The sequence below is a fragment of the Sebastes fasciatus genome, chromosome 17 (genome assembly GCF_043250625.1).
Source record: "Sebastes fasciatus isolate fSebFas1 chromosome 17, fSebFas1.pri, whole genome shotgun sequence".
Lineage (NCBI taxonomy): Eukaryota > Metazoa > Chordata > Actinopteri > Perciformes > Sebastidae > Sebastes > Sebastes fasciatus.
The window spans coordinates 2,303,303-2,323,709 of record NC_133811.1 but is presented as its reverse complement, the minus strand read 5'-3'; the positions used below and the strand labels follow the sequence as shown (position 1 = coordinate 2,323,709).

Below are 20,407 nucleotides of genomic sequence, written 5' to 3'. Positions count from 1 at the left end.
ATGGCGTAGCAGCAATGTAACTATGGTAACGTTGTAACTATAATGTTGCAGTAACGGCGTTAGAAAGTCAAACATCACAATCACAACGTTGCAGGGACATACTGTGTTTGTAGGGACTGTATGTCCTTGGGTTCCCAGCAATACACCCGACAAGTGTGAAGTAGATCAGATGAACGGTTCTCGAGATATGCGAAGGACACACAGACGTACATTAGGGATGCTCATTTTGAAAAATGTTCTTAACCGATAACCGACCCTCGTTAACCGATTATTAACCGTTAACCTATAAGATTTATGCCTCGCATGCAGCGGTGCGCCAGCTGCAGGAGCACAACAGATATTGGTTGACGGGAGTCCCCAGTTCACCGTCCGGGAGATGCAGCCACTTTCCCAGTAAAAGTCTCCACCGCACATTTAGTTTAGTTTAGCAGGTTGTCAGCTGTGTGTCTGCCCGGTGTAACGATAGCGATTGCCCGATAAACAGTGTGTGTATTTGTGCTACGTTAGCAGCTCTAGCATTGCCGGAGGCTTCTTGCTCGGCGCCTCCGCACACATAAAGTCTGTCAGCGCGACGTAACTTTAACGAGTGTCCGTGTGTGTGTTGGCGGTGAGTGTGAGGTTGTTGGTGGTGTTCTAGCTGTGAACGTAGATGTAGCAGTGTGTGTACAGTTTATTTGTCGGTGAATAAATGCTACAAAACTACAACTCCTCCACTCCGCTCAAGCGAGCTGGAGAGACCAGAGCCGACTTCCTGTATCCCGCAACTCCGGCTCCACCTCTTAAGGTGGGCTGTTAAGGTGGACCAGCTTTTCTCCTTAAAGAGACGAGCCGCTCCTCTGAGCCGCTCAGCTTTTGAGTTAATTATTAACATTTCTTTTAACCGTTTTAACCGATAGCGTTAATCGGTTAAAATGCTTAATGTCGGTTAACGGTTAAACGGTTAATTATGGACATCCCTAACGTACACACAGACAGAGATTCCTTTTATTTTTCTTGGATTAAAAGATCCGAGTACTTCTTCCAGTACTGCAGCAACAATATCAAATGCTGTATAGGAAACAAACACCAGAAGAAGTTTCAATCCTTTCAGCTACTGGAGTTATAAAAACATTGGCACACCTTAATGGAGCCGAGCCACCGTTAGTGTAATTATTTATACCTGCACTTATTGCTGATAGCTTAAAATGTCTGCCGTGAGGATGCTCTAAATCATCTCTGAAATTTAATTTCCCCATAGATTTGGCTTCAAACGGCACAATATCTGTCTGTCTGTTGGCAACACGGTGTCCTTTTGCATTGATGAATGCTCACTAAAGAGGAAGGTTGAGAAAAGATGTGTCTGCTCTGTCAGTGTATTTGCAAGGACAGCCTCGGTACAGTGACAGGTTTCTGTAGCAGCGAGCCAGATTTAGCTCCTCGCAGATCGATGAAGTATTCATACAGTACGGAGACGAGGACGGCATAAAAGGCCTTTTTTTTGACATATCGTTGCAGTGCGGCGTGCCTCGAATATCAACGAGGAGAAAGAGGGGAAACACCCACAGAGGAGATGAGCATGGGTGATAATGAAATGAGGACGGAGCTCCTGATAATAACCTTTCAGCATATTGTAATTCAAGTGTTCTGAGAGAAAAGTAGACTTCTGCTCCTCCTCATGGTTCTGTTTTCAGGCTATAAATAATGTAGCCTTGACGGGAGACTTTGACCAATCACAGGTCATTTCAGAGAGAGGGTTCCTATTGGCTGTGCTCCGGCTGGTGGGCGATGCTTGGTAGTTCTTCAACTGATCTCAGCATGGCTGCTGGGTCACAAACTTTCTAATTTTACAGCTAAACCGTGCACTACAAGATGATGCTGAAAACATCTGAGGAGAGAAATAGTCATTACAGTAACAGAACATTAATTCATATTTGATCAGCTCAGCTGGACGGCAGACTCCATATCAGATCTTACTGCTTGTTTTCTTCCGGTCTGTGAAATCTTGCAGATGCCGTTAGAAGCACCGGAGGACAGCGGAAGACACAGAGGAACATGACACTGTCAGGATATAGTGACCGTTTTATAAAAATAAAACGTTCCTGCAAAAAATGTGCATTATGCCTAGTTCACACTACATGACTTTAGCCCTGATTTTCTGCTCGCCGACAAAAGCCCCAGATCAGAGGCAAATCGCCGCTGGCTCGCCGCTGGCTCGCCGCTCGCACATCGGCGCTTGAGGGTCATGTGTGAACTGCTCAAAGACGCTCGCCAAAGGCTCGCCGATGCATCGCAGACACATTCCAGATATCTAGCAGGCTAAATACCTGGACCTATCTGACAGCGTGAGACACAAGTTGAGGGTAAACCTAGAGGAGTCGGGGTCGCCTGTAACAACAGGAACTTACTGGATGTGCTGCATTTGCAACACGGAGCAAAGTTGTTATTGCACCTAGACCAGGGGTCAGCAACCTGCGGCTCCGGAGCCACATGCGTCTCTTTAACTCCTCTCCAGTGGCTCCCTGTGGATTTTTAAAAATGGAAATGATTAACTGTTTTTCGTTTACATTTTCAATTTCATTTATCATTGTTGTAGGTCTATGGTACAACAGTACGACGGAGTATTAGGGCCACATTGAGGAAAAAATAAATAAATCTGAGATTTCGAGAATAAAGTCGTAATATTTGGAGAATAAAGTCATGGGTTTATGAGAAAAAAAGTCATAATATTATAAAGTAGTAATTTTATGTGTTATTTTCTTTTTTCTTGTTATGACTTTATTCTCGTAATATTCCGACTTTTTTCACGTAAAGTTATGACTTTTTTCTCGTAATATTACGACTTTAGTCTGGAAATCTCAGATTTTTCCCCTCACTGTGGCCCTAATACTCTGTAGTAAGTTTGCTCTTGGGCCCTCACTGCATTAGACTTATATACTATATACTTAGACTATAAACTGTGTTACCTTCATCACAATGATCAAATGTTTTGATGGCTCCAGACAGATTTTTTTTTTTGCCTAAAATGGCTCTTTTGATAGTAAAGGTTGCTGACCCGACAACATCAGCAGTGTGTCTCGCGTACGGCATCACGTCATAAACTGTATATTTTCTTGCGTGTGTTTTCGTGACAAAACGTAGTTTGTTGACGTCATCGGGGATTCCTCCTGGTGAAAGAGCTGGTAGTGTGTGACCTCCTGTCTCCGGTCAGTCATATAGTGTGAAAACCACAACGACTTCAAGACTCCTGATTACAAGACAGCAAGTTGTGTTGTAGGAACTTAGCTTTAGTGGACTGAGCGACTTTTGAAAAACTCCAGTTACAACTCTTACAAAATTACGTTCCCGTACAACCAAACTGAATTCTCAATTACTTTTTGAAAAATTTATTTTCTCCTGGATTACGGTCGCAGTTTCTAACAGTTTTAAACACGTGGTTGACATTGTAAACTGAAACAAAACAACACAAAATTGCAACTTGGTTTGTTTAGTAAAAACATCATGGTTTGGCTTAATATGATTATGTTTGTTACGGTATTAGGCTACGGACATAAATTAAAATTAAAGCTGCGAGCAGCGATTAACGGGCCCTCGCACCTTCCCGCGCGTTGGGAGTACTGGCGGGACGCTGATTGAGGCGGCCAGGCACGATGAAACCGGAACTCTGATGAGCGCAATGACGCCTGCCACAAGACTCTACGACAAACGGTTCATGAGTTATGAAAGGCGGTGTGGCTAACGTCTTGGGGCGGGGCTATGTGTCTATTTTTGCATGTAAATGTCCTCAGGACTGGACCCTCATCATTCCTGAGAAATTTGGGGCAGATCGGACTATGTACAGTGGAGTTACAACAACTTCCTGTTTCATGGGAAATGGCTCAAAATAGCCGCCATGCCACGGTCAGGTCACTCCATGAAAACTCACCATTTGAATATCTTTTCATCCTTAAGGTCTTAAGAGGGTCCCTGACCAAATTTAGAGGCGATGATTAAATCTGTAGGAGGAATTTGTTAAAGTACATGGCCTATAAAACGCTAAAAATGGGCGAAAATCGAACATTTAATTCATACTGGCTGACTTCCTGTTGAGTTTTTGGCATACCTCCAAGAGGCTTTTATGTGCGTCTCCACATCTTACATCTGTCTGCCAAATTTCATACATGTAGGTGAAACCACAGCGAGGGGCGCAATTTTTCCAACTTTCTAGGGGGCGCTAGCAAGCCATTTTGAAACACCCAAGCCCGACACCCTTAAAATATCGAATTTTTCACCGCGTCTGATAAGTATGCCAAGTTTAACAACTTTTTGAGCATATTAAAGTCCTCAAAAAGGCAATAATTTGCCTGAATAATAATAATAAACACTACAGCTTCAATAGGGCCTTAGCTGGCCCGACATTGTCGGTGTTCGGGCCCTAATGAGTCAACGTTGACTTTGGGATTCACACGGTACACAAACAGCGGTTTCCTGGATCAAAGTCCTGTGTTTGTTTGACCCATCGATCCACCCCGACATCCTCCTTATACAGATTTCTGTGTACTATGATTAGAAACACATTTGTGATACATCGAAAACAAACGTAAAATATGTTTCCATCTAATTGACAAAGCAGTTGGTTGTGAGGGATTCTAGTTGTTATAGGAGACCAGGCTGAGAGGCCTGATCTGAAAGGGATGAATAATGTTTAAAGAACAAAAGTGAAGCATCAGACAATAAAAACAAACAAAACAGACTTGAGCAAAATCACAGACTTGCAGCTCGGTGCCATAAAACCCTGTAAATGTTGCTTCTTGGTGCTGCCGTGCACTAACCTACTTAAGCGAATGCTCTTGTGGTCGAACGGCACCCAGAGATGCATCTTTTCCTGCATTAGCGCAGCAGCTTTTTTTCCGACCGTCTCTCCTGGGAGAGAAGAAGAAACGGCGGTAAACAGCAGCGGTGGAAAGAAGAACCTGCAATGACTGTGAAAGCAGCACCAGAGACAGACTGATAACATCTTAAACCCCCCAAACCTCTCTTCTTTTATTTTCCTTTATTTAACCAGTTGAAAGTCTATTTCAAACAGAGACCTTATAGTGTCACACTACACACTGCAGAGGGAATATCCAGTTAAGTTGTACATGTAGTACAGGTATTAAAATGTACTCTCACTGCAAATGAGGGTTTGTCACTCAATGCACATGAAACGTACCATAAATAAAGGTTTGTAATAAAGACAAGACAATAAAGATTAATTGTAATTAATCACAAACCCGTTTTTTATTTGTTCAAAATGTACCTTAAAGGGAGATTTGTCAAGTATTTAATACTCTTATCAACATGGGAGTGGACAAATATGCTTGCTTCATGCAAATGTATGTATATATTTATGATTGTAAATCAATGAACAACACAAAACAATGACAGATATTGTCCAGAAACCCTCACAGGTACTGCATTTAGCATCAAAAATATGCTCCAATCATAACATGGCAAACTGCAGCCCAACAGGCAACAACAGCTGTCAGTGTGTCAGTGTGCTGACTTGACTATGACTTGCCCCAAACTGCATGTGATTATCATAAAGTGGGCATGTCTGTAAAGGGGAGACTCGTGGGTACTAATAGAACCCATTTACATTCACATATCTGGAGATCTGAGGCTCAAGGGGACCCCTTTGAAAATGTCCATGACCGTTTTTCCTCGCCAAAATTTAGCGTAACTTTGTAGCGTTATTTAGCGTCCTTCCCTAGTATGACATGGTTGGTACCGATGGATTCACTAGGTAGTTTTTGGACAACAATGTAGCTCTATGGCGAGGAAGAAGATAGAAGAATGAATTGTTGGTTTTGATGACAATAATAAAGAAAGAAAGAAATCAACCTATACATCACAATGCAGCCTCACCAAATCTCAACCACTGGCAGTTTCCAGTCTGCATGAAAGCAAACGAATGCATAATTTACTCAGGTGCCGAAGAATTTAACTGCAACCTGCTTCCAGAAACAGCAAAGTAACTGCAGTGTGTGAGTGTGTGTGTGTGTGTGTGTGTGTGTGTGTGTGTGTGTGAGTGAGAGAGAGTTCTCTGTGGTGAGCTTTGATTTTCACAGTGAATGTGCTGTGATGCTGTTTCTCGTCTCCCCTGACAGGTTGTTCTCTGTGTGTGTGCAATGTAAAAATAGATCTTTTTACCCATGAGACCTCTTTCTCTCTCCGTTATTCTTTCTCCCTCTTCTTTAATTCCATCTGAAGCTGCCTTCACCAATATCACTGTCAAAATGTAACCCAACAGGATGAACAGTACATATTAGTACAAGGTAAAGCACTCATCCTCTTTTCTGCTCTGCCTCTCTCTCAGGATGTCGATCGTCAGCATCGTTGCCAGGGAGATCTTGGACTCCCGGGGAAACCCCACTGTGGAAGTGGACCTTCGCACAGAGAAAGGTGACCGCCGACGAAGCCTGCTTGCAAATATCAGAGGAGAAAAAAAAAATAACAGTATGGATGTCTGCTCAGATTCTTCATGTCAGAGATTTTGCCGGAAAGCGTTAAGAAAGCTTGGCAGTGCAACAGCGTTGCTGTAATCGTAAATTGTTTCTGACATCAAACGACCTTCATTTGACCTCTGTCCAGATCAATCAGCTCTCAGTTAAGGGAAGATTGGGGCTCGGAGTCTTCTTGTAGGCCGAAGATATACAGTACAAGCGTGCTTTCGCAACCCCACTGAGATAAAAACACATTAAATGACATTTTATACAAGATCATTTATGAATACTAATTTTATTTTTATACATATAAGTAAACAAGTTGCAACACATTCTCATTCCCAACTCATCAAATACCAACGCTTGGTCAGTGGCCCTACGCTCCAAACTATGGTTTTCTTGGTACCTTCTAACGTCAGTTTTGGACATGTCATGGACGGAGTGTAAGTTTCCTTTCGTTACATGCATAGTGTCTTTTCAAAATAAACTTCCATGTTCACAGGAAACATACAGTTTCTGCTCGTTATATGCATCTCTTTCCAACATAGGTTTGCTTAGTTTTTAGGTTTAGGAAACAAAACTATGTGGTTACTGGTTAGGTTTAGGAAAAGATCATGTTTTGGGTTAAAAAAACTTTGTTTGTTATGTAAAATAAGTAGCCTGCGCTTGTTATGTAACTGCCGTTAGTAAAGTCTGAAAGATAGGTCACAAAACTACGGTAAAATAAGTACATGTTTCACACGGGACACGAACAGCAGTCCTGTTCGACCCGTCCAATTTCTAGACCCCACATATAACTTTAACCAAAAAGAGTTGACCAGCGCTAGAAAGAATCAGAATCAGAATCAGAATCAGAATCAGAAAGGTGTTTATTGCCAGGTGTAAGGGGTATACACGAGGAATTTTCTTTGGCTTTTTGGTGCGAGACAAACAGTATAATAACAAAGAATAGATAAAAGGAACATAGAATAAGGAACATAGAATAATAGTCAGTTTGTTTTAATTTGGGTGGACCACTCACAAAAGGGAGGGTGGGTGTTAAAGAGTCACTCTCTCAATATCATAGCCCCCCTGCTCAGTGAGGTTTATTTTAAACAAAGACAAATGTCTGTAGAGTTAAAACTATGAACTGTGTATTGGTTTCCTCCCCCTCTCCTCTGTCCATTCATTGCATTTAAAAGCTTAATGTATTCTCTCCGTCTGTCTGACTTTCAGGTCTGTTCAGGGCTGCGGTGCCCAGCGGAGCATCCACAGGGATCTACGAGGCTCTGGAGCTCCGAGATGGAGACAAGAGCCGCTTCAAGGGCAAAGGTATACAGGGACAGATCGACTGGGTCTGCATATTTACATTCTTCAAAAAGTTAAAGCTGCATTATGGGAATTTTTGACCATAAGTGTGCAGAACGACACCCTGCATTGAATGAATGGATGTGTTTACAGTGCAAATCCGGCTGGCAGCTGGAAGGCCTTTGGCAAATCGTGAAGTTCTAGGTGGCTGCATCTGTAATTGTCTGCAAGCCCTAGCTTCCTATTTAGCATGCGGGCATGATAATGATATCGATCTTATCTAAGTTTTGGCAAGAAGGTGTAAGTTTATTTCCAAAAGGGTCAAACAATTCTTTTAACACGGCTTGTTAGAGGTTAGAGGCTTATATTAGAAGTATGGTGAGAGCCAAAAGGACTCAACCATACATTCAAGGCGCTAGGGCTGGGTAGTGTTTAAAAAAATATGATGCCAGTACCAATTCTAGTACCCTTAAAGTGATACCGATACCAATAGAGCCCTTCATTCAGTACCCATCATGTGAATGGAAGCTGTGTGTGTCCCACTGGGTAGCTAATCTTCCGCCGTACTGTACAGCGCTCATACATCGGTTACCGCTGATAACGCGACCCCCGCTCCCAAGTTTGTGGGACCGTGTTGTGTCGCAGAACTTCATTGTCGTGGAACTGTATTATCGCGGAACCGTAGCAGCCACCCTCCGGTTTCCCCCCACGTTAAGTGTTAGCTTTGTCAGCACTTGCTGCCATTTTTATCGCTGTAAGCACTGTTAGCAAAGTTAGCTGCTAGCCGTCGGCTCAGACATCTCCGTGTTCAGAGCCGTGGGCAGGCAGGCCGGCAATTCCGGCTGTATGAGTTGCAGCAGCTGCTGTAGTGAGCCAATCACACGTCGCAATATATCAAAGAACGCTTGTCGTCATCTTTTACTAGATCTTGGCACAGAAAGGATCGATTGCAGGTGTCGTTTGACTATTTGGTACCGGGTTGTTTCGGTCGATACCATAAAGGTATCGCGTCCTGATACCCGACCCTTCCAGATGCAGCTGAAAAACCAAAACAATAAGCCAAAATGTGCTGCAGTGCTTGTATTAATTCTTTCTGCACAACAAGCAACAGAAATCTCCAGTTTTAATCCGACTACCTTTTTCCTTCTCCTCTAGTTGCTGCAGAATTTCCCTTTTCTGACTCACTTATGTTGGTTTGTTCTCTCTTCCAGGTGTTTTGAAGGCAGTCGGGCACATCAACGATACTCTGGGTCCCGCCCTTATAGCCTCTGTAAGTCACCAAAACATTCATACGCTATATTCGTCAATAACCGTATTCAAAGATACAATGTCTGGTATCCTTTCTAAGTTCTCAGCAGGCCGGAGACTCAAAGAGGGAGCTGGGTACAGACTTGTTCACGTTAAAGGAATAATTTCCTGGAATTGGTTTTTCAGGTTGTAGCTACAGGTTGCCAGAAAACCACGTTGAATGTTGACATTTTTGCATTTGGTCAGAGCAAGAACCGTATAGTACAACAAGTGAAGTAGTATACTGAGCAACCATTATTGCAAATTATTATACGCTGTTGTTGAATACTCGATTCTGATTGGTTAATCACGGCATTCTGCGGTCTGTTATTTCTTTATAGCAGACCGTTGCTATGTGTAACAGACTGTTGCTATGGGCGCAGTTTTGATGTCGGACTCTGGAGGACCATTTTTGTGTCAAATTATCGATTACTGAGAAAATTGATAATTTGACACAAAAATGGTCCTCCACTGTATAATGTACAGCTAGCGGGTCATTGTTGTGAAAGAATCCCCTTCAGGGCGATGAGAGTCTTTCACAACAATGACCGGTTCACTGTACATTATCCCTTACTTACTTTGCATAATGACGAGTACAAGGTTGTTTCTACAAGTTAACTGCCAAATTGCGAAAACTTGCAAAAATTGCTAAAACTCTCGCGAGACTCGCTGCCTGATGACCTGATCTTAACCTTAACCATTCAAGGTCAACACCTAACCTTAACCATCTCGCAAGAATTTCGTAACTTGTGGGTTACCTTCTAGACACGAACGTATCTTTCAACACAAACCATGATCTTTTTTCCTGACCTCAACAAAGTAGTTTTGTTGCCTAAAACTAACCAGTCGTTTCACAACGTTAATAACATGGCATGTTATGTTGGGTGGCATGGTATGTTTCTGATAAATGTATTTATGAAATGTATTTTTGGTGGTTTGCTGAAACGTACAATGCCAATTTTTTTTTTTTCGCCAACTGGTTTGGCTGTGACTGTAGTCAGAGTTAGCAGTACTTCTACTGACATCAAAGATGTTGTGTTCAGTCGGTGGTCAGACTGAATCATTTAGTGAGGCTGAAATTGTCCAGTTTGGACCTTAAATGTGAACAATACAACCTTCTGCAGCAGATTCAGTCGACGGATGTGCAGATGACTATCACATCTGGATGGGCACACAGGAAGCTGTGAGAATAAGATAAAGACTTTTCAGCTATCAGTAACAGAGGAGTAAAGTGAGTGTGAGTGCGTGGTGTAGAGATACTGTGAAAGAAAGATGACGATAATGTGTCTGTGAGAAAAAACTGTTAGTGAGTGAGAGGAACAGTGAATGAGTGTTTGTGTTTGTGTGTAAGGAATAATACGAGTGTGTGTGAGGATAATAGTGCGGTTCAGATATTTGCAGCAGTGCAGTATGGGTAATTTCCTCCAGCAGCAGATGTTTTTTGCCGGGAAATGAATGTTGGCGATTATCAGGCGAACGGCTCCGAGCTCCTGAACGCCACAATAGAGAGACGTTTCGTTCGCCCGCGACGCGAGTAGAGAACCGCCCCATGAACGACTCTTTTGGTCGGAGAAAAAGTCGCAAACAAATCAGTCTGCTACTTCAGTACCACTGATTGATCAATACACAGCACAGTTAGGCTACTGATATCTCAGAGCCATGGTCGGGGCCATAGATTTTAACTTACTGATATTTCAAAGCCGTGGTAGGGGCCATAGATTCTAACCTACTGATATTTCAGAGCCGTGGTCGGGGCCATAGATTCTAACTTACTGATATTTCAGAGCCGTGGTCGGGGCCATAGATTCTAACCTACTGATATTTCAGAGCCGTGGTCGGGGCCATAGATTCTAACTTACTGATATTTCAGAGCTGTGGTCGGGGCTATAGATTCTAACTAACTGATATTTCAGAGCCATGGTCGGGGCCATAGATTCTAACTTACTGATATTTCAGAGCCATGGTCGGGCCATAGATTCTAACTTACTGATATTTCAGAGCCATGGTCGGGCCATAGATTCTAACTTACTGATATTTCAGAGCCATGGTCGGGGCCATAGATTCTAACTTACTGATATTTCAGAGCCATGGTCGGGCCATAGATTCTAACTTACTGATATTTCAGAGCCGTGGTCGGGGCCATAGATTCTAACTTACTGATATTTCAGAGCCATGGTCGGGCCATAGATTCTAAATTATTGATATTTCAGAGCCATGGTCGGGGCCATACAGTCTAACTTACCGCTCTTCTTTCTCCCACAGTGAGGTTGGTAAATTTACATTTGTACAAAAGTTATTATTATTATTATTTGTATGATATGTACATGTCAAATGTGGATTCAATAAGGCAGTTTTTACATCCAAACCTGGTCCTAATCCTAACCTCCATCAACAAAACTGAACCAAAATGGATCCAAAAAGATTTCTGGGGATAGTTATGAAGAGACTTGTTTTGATTTATTATCAATGTAGTGATTTGGGTTATATATTGCTCCATCTGTGCGTGTTATTAAGACGTGTTATATGTATTTGTGTGTGTCTGCAGGGCATCAGCGTGGTGGAGCAGGAGCAGTTGGACAACATGATGATCGAGATGGACGGCACAGAAAACAAATGTGAGTCAAAACAAGTCGTGACGACTTAACGCCGCATCATCAGAGTCCACCGGCCAGCTGGAAATCCTCCTGCTCGCTCCAGCAGCTCCTGTGAAGTCACACACATTTTTAAATTTTTTTTTTTTTTTTACCAAAGGCATGTTCGTCACAAAGTGGCAACAACAAGAGGCATAAATACAGACGGGAACACGACAGAGCAAATAGATTGCTGTTCCAAATAAGCTTTGGCACGACCGACGCTAACCGTTAATAAATAAAATCACCGTTCATTTATTTTAATCTACAATCATGCCAACTAATCAGTAAGGTACACAGCAGTGGGAGGAATGGTGTTTGCAGCCAGCGCAGGAAACGTGTCAGACTAAGCTGGAGCTGAACGTGTTGTGAAATGTTTTTAATTAACTTTCTGTCCTTGTAGAAATAAACACAATTATATCCAGGTTTACAGACAAAAGTCTCAGAGTTTATTCTCTTTGCTTATTATACATAATTACAAGTAAACCAAGAAGACATTTTTATTTTTATTTGTTCATGTTGGTAACTCTTCTGATAACAGTAACACTAACAAATCATGTTACCAAACAAAATGCAACTACAATTTAACTTTGAATGTTTAGTATTTACTGTTAAAAACATCTTTCTTGTCATTTAGGTGATTCAAATCCATGGAAACAAGTTTAGGATGGTTTAAGAATTTAAATGCATCACCTATAAGGGAATATTAGTATCCTTTACTAAAATTTATAGGAGAATTGCAAGACGTGATGTGAATTTAAAATAATTTATCAAAATAATAAAGATACGAATTTAGTTGAAAGCTGTATTGTCTGGTTGTTATACAAAAAAAAATTATATTTTTAATTAATCTGAATAAATACTGAATATTTGGTTCAAAGTTTTTTGTTTTTGGTCAAAATTTTAAATAATAAAAATAATCGTAACAAAACATGTATTACTGCCTCAAAGATACTGAAACTCAACCTGACACTATACAGTAAATCTGAACTTCTGAATACTTCATAAACAAAGTTAAATTAATCATGCAAAGCTCGTCTGAAATGCATCCAAACCCATAGAGATCACGCCCTCTGTTTAATTATTTGTATTTCTTCTCTCCATTTCACTTTTCTTTTCTTTTCTCTTCACTATCTCCTTCTCTCTTTTTTTAAATTTAGTCATACCTTTTTTTCAAATTACTTTATTTTTATTTTTACATGCTGTCCCCTGTTAAAGGGACTGTTTGTAAGAATCAGAAATTGCAACACCTGTTGCGGTTAAGTCAACGAAAGTCAGCGTCCTGTTGCTCGCGCTTGTGCTCGCTCTACATAGACATGAGCGAGCATCGCTCAAAACAGTGAGGCGACACACGTCAAATAACGTTTCTCTCTGCGGAGCCCCGTCAGTTCACAAGAAACGGGAAACCTCTGTTGGTTTGGAGGAGCTGCAGCAGTTATTTCTGCACAAACGTCCACTGTACATTCACTAGATATTCTCAGAGCTAAACTAACTCTTCTGCAGTGTGTAGTGTGCGCGCATGCACGTGAGAGTGGAGCGAAATAGTGAGAACGAACGCAGTGTGTGAGTGAAGGCAGGAAGGCAGAGGAGCAGAGTACAGCAGAGACTTCGGTCCTGGAGACCAAAGCTACGGTCTCCCCCGCGTCCTCCGACCGCGGCCAACAATGTTTAACAGACGGGCTTCACTAGATACAACCAAGAGGTTTTGGTGCTTCCGTGTAGTTTGTGTTGGAGTCTGAGTCTGAGCAGCGTAGCCACACGCGATCGCGCGTGGGACACCAACCCGCAATGATTTATACGTGTAAGAAGTTACAAACAGTCCCTTTAATTATCTGTGTCCTTTTATATTTTGTAAATCATTAACATCCGTTGTTTATTTGTTAGTATATCCAAACTTTCTACATGTGTATGCACAAATTGGTGAATAAAGGGGAAAAATGTAAAAAAAATAAAGAATTCATTTAGAAATACTAATAAAAATCCAAAGTTTAATCAATGGACAGTAAAGGAACTTCCTGTTTCATGTGCCATCAAAAACAGCTCAGTTTGGGGCCAACGCCATCCTGGGAGTGTCTCTCGCCATCTGCAAGGCCGGTGCAGCAGAGAAAGATGTCCCTCTGTACCGCCACATAGCCGACCTGGCTGGAAACACAGAGCTGGTGCTGCCGGTTCCCGTAAGACACAAACTCACTGCACATCTGCACTACTAACATCTGCACACTGACTGAAATCCACACATTTAACTTTTCATTTATTCACTTGTATTACACTCTTTTCTCACTTGCAAATATTGGATTATTTCATGTGTTTTCTCTGTAACATGATCTGGAATAATGACTTTTAGTCTTTTGATGGACCCCAAATTTACAATTTAAACATCTGCAGGTGTTTACAGATGTTTCCTTGTTTTATAGGCTTCTTAGGCTGCTAAAATTATTATTTAACTCTTCTTTTCTCCCATTATTTCCCCCCCTTGTCTCCTTGTTTTCTCCTATCCCCTTTCTTCTTCTGTCCTCTCATTTCCTCTCCCCTTTTGTCCTCATTTTGTCTCCTTTTTTCCTCTCCTCTCGTTTCCTCTCCTTGTTTTCCCCTCTCCCCCTTCTTCATCTGTCCTCTCATTTCCTCTCCTCTGTTCTCCTTGTTTCCTCTTCTTGTCTTCTTGTTTCCTGGTTTCCTTTCACCTTCTGTTGTTCTCATTTCCTCTCCCCTCTTCTCCTTGTTTCCTCTCCGTGTTTCCTCTTGTTTCCTCTGCTTGTCTACTTGTATCCTCTCCGTGTCTCCTCTCATTTCCTCTGCTTGTTTCCTTGTTTGCTCCTCTCCCCTTTCTTCTTCTGTCCTCTCATTTCTTTCCTCTGTTCTCCTTGTTTCCTCTCCGTGTCTCCTCTCGTTTCCTCTGCTTGTCTACTTGTTTCCTCTCCGTGTCTCCTCTCATTTCCTCTGCTTGTCTCCTTGTTTCCTTCTCTCCCCTTTCTTCTTCTGTCCTCTCATTTCCTCTCCTGTCTTCTCCTCGTTTCCTCTCCTTCTCTCCTTCTCTCCCCTTTCTTCTTCTGTCCTCTTGTTTCCTCCCCCCCTCTTCCTGTCTCCTCTCCTCTTCAGGCCTTTAATGTGATAAATGGAGGTTCCCATGCAGGTAACAAACTGGCCATGCAGGAGTTCATGGTTCTTCCTGTCGGAGCCGAGTCTTTCAAGTAAGAATTCATCTCCAAGACAAAGTTTCATAAAACCTACAAAATGAACACGATGGATTTATATTTTGCCATTTGTTTCTACATTCAATATCTAAGATCTTTAGTCTTTTCCGTCTTCTATTTTTAACTCCTTCCTCCCTCCCTGTGTGTCTGTCAGGGAGGCGTTGAGGATAGGATCGGAGCTGTACCACACACTGAAGGGGGTGATCCAGGAGAAATACGGCCAGGACGCCACCAACGTGGGAGACGAGGGAGGATTTGCTCCCAACATCCTGGAAAACAGTGAGGGTGAGGATCCTCTGTTAAATATCACCAGCGATGTAAAGACGTTCATCACTTTCTCCATGTTTTTATTTCTTGCCTTATCTCTCTGGATGTCTCCATCTCTACTCCATCTCTCCTCTCCACCTCTTCCTTTCCCTCCTCAGCTCTGGATCTGCTGCAGACGGCCATAGAGAAGGCCGGCTTCACGGACAAGGTGGTGGTCGGGATGGACGTGGCCGCCTCGGAGTTTTACCGCGAGGGAAAATACGACCTGGACTTCAAATCCCCACCGGATGCAGCGAGACACATCTCTGGAGAAGAGCTGGCTGACATCTATCAGGGCTTCGTCAACAACTACCCAGGTGGACCATTTGTTTGTTGGTTTTGTTGATCTTCAGGTCGGAAACAAAATGTCTTTTTATTCACTTTTCACCTGTCCTCCGTCCTTCCCAGTGGTGTCCATCGAGGACCCGTTCGACCAGGACGACTGGGAAGCCTGGTCCCGTCTGACGGCCCAGGTGGGGATCCAGGTGGTGGGGGACGACCTGACGGTGACCAACCCTAAGAGGATAGAGAAAGCTGCCGAGGAGCGAGCCTGCAACTGTCTGCTGCTCAAAGTCAACCAGATCGGCTCCGTCACTGAGGCCATACAGGCGTACGTCTGCTCTATTTAGATCTTTTAAATACTAATATTTTAAAGGTCCCATATTGTAAAAAGTGACATTTTCATGGCTTTTATATTATAAAGTAGGTTAAAGTCCTTTATAAATACTGTGAAAGTATCGAAACGCTTAATCCACAGAGAAATACACACAGCCCGTATTCAGAAACTGTGCATTTGAAACAAGCCGTCAGGATTTCTGTCTATTTGTGATGTCACAAAAATATAATATTTAGACCATTTCAAAGTTTTAAACGTAAACATTCTAAATGGGTCCCAGTTTATTTCTGGTTGCAGTGTATGTGAATGACATCAGCTGGATGTAAACATAGGGGGTCAAACAAACACAGGACTTTCATCCAGAGTCCTGTACTACGAAGTGAGTTCAACATACACAGGATATCTTCTCTGGTTTAACTAACCCTAACGAACGAGATCCTGCTAAACGGTCCTACGGCGCTGGTTATCAACACGGTAAATCAACCTAGGGATTCTCAGTCTGGCTACGAGCACGTTCACATGAACAGGGTGGTGTTTGCAGCATCTGACCAATCACAGACATGGACAAGTCTACTGTCAGCAGACAGACAGGCAGAGAGACACATTTTACAAAGGAAGAGTAAAATATATTAGAAAAATAAGAAGAAGTTAAACACTTAAAGGGACTGTTTGTAACTTCTTACACGTATAAATCATTCCGGGTCGGTGTCCCATGCGCGCTCGCGTGTGGCTACGCTGTTCAGACAAGACTCCAACACAAACAACACGGAAGCACCAAAACCTCTTGGTTGTATCTAGTGAAGCCCGTCTGTTAAACAGTGTTGGCCGCGGTCGGAGGACGCGGGGGAGACCATAGCTTTGGTCTCCAGGACCGGAGTCTCTGCTGTACTCTGCTCCGCCGCCTGCCTTCACTCACACACCGCGCTCGTTCTCGCTCTTTTGCTCCACTCTCACGTGCATGCGCGCACACTCCACACTGCAGAAGAGTTAGTTTAGCTCTGAGAATATCTAGTGAATGTACAGTGGACGTTTGTGTAGAAATAACTGCTGCAGCTCCTCCAGACCAACAGAGGTTTCCCGTGTCTTGTGAAGTGATGGGGCTCCGCAGAGAGAAACGTTATCGTCTCCGACCAAAACTCCGGTGTCTCCCCCGTTCCCTCCGGCCGCGGTCGGGAGGCTGAGGCAGGAAAAGCCAACACTAGGATCAGCATTGATTCATGGAAAGACCTTCGTCTGGTCAGCTAACATTACTGCCAAGCAGCTGAAATATAGAGTGATATTGTGCTTTTAGCTGACGTGTGTCTCCTCACTGTTTTGAGCGATGCTCGTTCATGTCTATGTAGAGCGAGCGTGAGCGCAATCAACAGGACGCTGACTTTCGTTGACTTAACGGCCACAGGTGTCGCTGTTAAAAAGACATTTCTGATTCTTACAAACAGTCCCTTTAATCAGACTAAAAGTAACACGGCTGAAGCTGCCAAATGCAGGAAGGACAGCTGGCAAAAGAAAAAACTCCCGATGTTTGACTGCGTAAATTAACAGACTTATTAATTTAACGGAACACTCAAAAGACAGAAAAAGTCGTTTAGATATAAATAGCTTTCAGATGTGTTATGGATGAATGGATTACACTTCATTATGCCCATTAATAAGGACATGGCGTGAATGACTATTTCAACTATCTTTCAGCTGCGTCCCCGTCTCAGGCTGTGTGAAACGGACTCAAGAGGAAGTAAAATAATAAATATAAAAACATAATTCAAAGCGGTAAACACCCACAGCATACAGCCAGCTGTCCTTCCTGCATCTGTCAGTTTAAACTGGGTTGATTTTATTCTGATTATGACTTTAACTTCTTCATATGTGTGTAATATAACCATACTATCCGCGCACTCAGCTCTGATGGTCAGTAGGAGGTGCTTTTATACAAGTTGATCTCTTATCTGGAACATGACCTGCTCCGGAGCAGGTTAACTGTTCAGCATCAGTTACCATGGCGATCTACCCCGGTAAGAAGTGAACCACCTTCGTAGGACTGAAAACCCTGAAGTTACCTCACTAACCCTTAATCCTGCTTTGTAGTACAGACCTCAGGAGACTGGTGTTCAAACCAACAACGTGTTGTTTGTCTTTGTGTTCAGAACATCAAGTTTAATTTTCCCTTCACAAACGTATCTTAAGCCAAACCCTGTTTGTTTTTTTCCCTGAACCTAACTATGGTGGTTTTGTTGCCTAAACCTAAGCATGTTTTTGTTTGGATTCACAACTGCAGTGGAGCGTCATAGTTTGACACGATGGCCTACCCAGCAGTGTGTAAGAAAGTGACGCCAAGGCGTCCTAAAAAGGGTCAGTACGTCACGAGTTAGGATGACAACATGTTGTTAGTGTGAGGACCGTTACAGTCTCCTCATCGCTCCACAGAGATCTGGTGTTTCCAGCTCTTCAGTCACGTTTAAAGGTGGTTATTTACCCTCTGCCGGAAACGCTCCGTTTTAGTGCATTTCAACGGAATTGCGTTGCTAGGCAACAGCTTGGGTCCATGTTTACTTCCTGTCAGCTGATGTCATTCAGATACACTACAGCAGGAAATAAACTGTAACACATTTAGAATGCTTATGTTTAAAACTCTGAAATGGTCTAAATATTGTATATTTGTGACATCACAAATGTACAGAAATCCTGACGGCTTATTTCAAAAGCTCAGTTTCTGAATACAGGCTGTGTGTATTATTCTGTGGATTGAGTGTTTTGATACTTTCACAGTATTTATTTATCACTTAAACCTGCTTTATAATATAAAATACATGAAAATCTCACTTTTTACAATATGGGACCTTTAAGTCACATACTTCATGTGCGTCATTATTTATTCACTAAGTCTATTTCCAGTTCACTGTGTCGCATTTGGTTTTTATCGATACACCAACTTTTCTAATTCAGCCGAGCAGAAAAACTTTCAGAATATTTCAACTTTTTTTCAAATTTCTAAAATGCACAAATTGAAAACTTGCATAAAAACTGGTGGATGGCGGTATGAAGGCCGTTACACACTGGAGGCTTTTTTTTGTTTTGTGTTAATAATTTGCACGTCAATATATTTTTTTCAAACTGTTGTTTTTGTCATGAATACTTTTACACAGAATGCAAATATTGAAAAAACGGCATACTTTTTATTGGAAAAAGGTTGATTTCCTGAGGTTTCGCACGGCGAATAAAGGCATCGACCAATCATATTGTGCGGAACGAGATGAGTTGCGCCTATATTGCCAATAATGGCAGCGCAGACCAGATCCACTCCTTCTGTTCTTACTTTTCACAATAAAAGCCCTAGACGTATAATATTCGCAGGCGAGTAATTTGGCACATAGTTTTGCTTTCGGTTGTTTTTCAGTAGACTGACGCTTAATGTAGACATTTTATTAAAATGATAAACCTGCCTTATTAAGAGGCTTCACAGATGTACACGCACGACTCATCGCTGTCGGTCAAATCTGTTGTGACACAGCGTTGGTTCCAGGCTACACATACTCTCTTCTCAGAGAGAAAAATAAACTAATATGGCTGCCTCGGCCTCAGGCAGGCCGGTGAACTTGGACTGGCCAAACAAGGTCATCCATCTTGACTGAGACGACAGAGAGGCCTATAGGGAGATACATAGAGACACAGCTGCTCTGCTATCAGTCACACATGTGGAAACACACACACACACACACACACACACACACACACACACACACACACACACACATATACAGCATGTGTCAGTCACATCCGTCATTACCTGTCAGCCTCGTTGACCTTGTGCCAGAGACTCGGAGCGGCAAACCGACCTTTACGGGAGATAAACGTAGGACAGGAAGTGACAGGAGGCTTTCAGTATGAAGATGAGCTGTCAATCAAATGTATTGACGCAGCTATGGCGTTGTGACTGTGCTGTTGATGTCTTTGTGGAGAGTGTGTACTTCAGTCTTGAATGTGTGTGTCATCAATCTCAGACTTAACAAAATGTCACTCAGGGTTATGAAGCCATCAATCATGACAGCTGGCTTACAGCAGGAGGAGGATGAAATGAGAGAAACGGTGCCGATGACAGTAAAAGTGATGTATTATATCCGTCACATGAAAAGCTTCCTACGTTGTTAGTCTGATATATTTCTCTAATATCTCAGCAGGAATGGGGGGGGGGGCGACAGAACGAGCTCAGATTTGACCCCAGGCACCAACGGCGTCTTAATGTCATGTCATTCAACAGGTTAACGTGCCAGATGAGCTGTGGTCACAATTAAAGGGACTGTTTGTAAGAATCAGAAATGTCTTGTTAACAGCCACACCTGTGGCCGTTAAGTCAACGAAAGTCAGCGTCCTGTTGCGCGCGCTTGTGCTCGTTCTACATAGACATGAACGAGCATCGCTCAAAACAGTGAGGAGACACACGTCAGCTAAAAGCACAATATCACTCTATATTTCAGCTGCTTGGCAGTAATGTTAGCTGACCAGACGAAGGTCTCTCCATGAATCAATGCTGATCCTAGTGTTGGCTTTTCCTGCCTCGGCCTCCCGACCGCTGCCGGAGGGAACAGGGGAGACACTGGAGTTTTGGTCGGAGACGATAATGTTTCTCTCTGCGGAGCCCCGTCACTTCACAAGACA

General features: G+C 42.7%; 1 protein-coding gene across 1 annotated transcript in view; it reads left to right on the top strand.

Moving 5' to 3' along the window:
• LOC141754543 (gamma-enolase) overlaps positions 1-20,407 on the top strand; it is a 37,206-nt gene that overhangs the window by 10,820 nt on the left and 5,979 nt on the right. Inside the window, exons 2-10 of the mRNA XM_074613672.1 lie at positions 6,314-6,399; positions 7,656-7,751; positions 8,939-8,997; positions 11,560-11,629; positions 13,685-13,818; positions 14,741-14,832; positions 14,990-15,120; positions 15,261-15,458; positions 15,550-15,751. Coding sequence (XP_074469773.1) covers positions 6,315-6,399; positions 7,656-7,751; positions 8,939-8,997; positions 11,560-11,629; positions 13,685-13,818; positions 14,741-14,832; positions 14,990-15,120; positions 15,261-15,458; positions 15,550-15,751 — 1,067 coding nt within the window. The 5' untranslated portion in view covers position 6,314. The remainder of the gene's footprint in view (positions 1-6,313; positions 6,400-7,655; positions 7,752-8,938; positions 8,998-11,559; positions 11,630-13,684; positions 13,819-14,740; positions 14,833-14,989; positions 15,121-15,260; positions 15,459-15,549; positions 15,752-20,407) is intronic.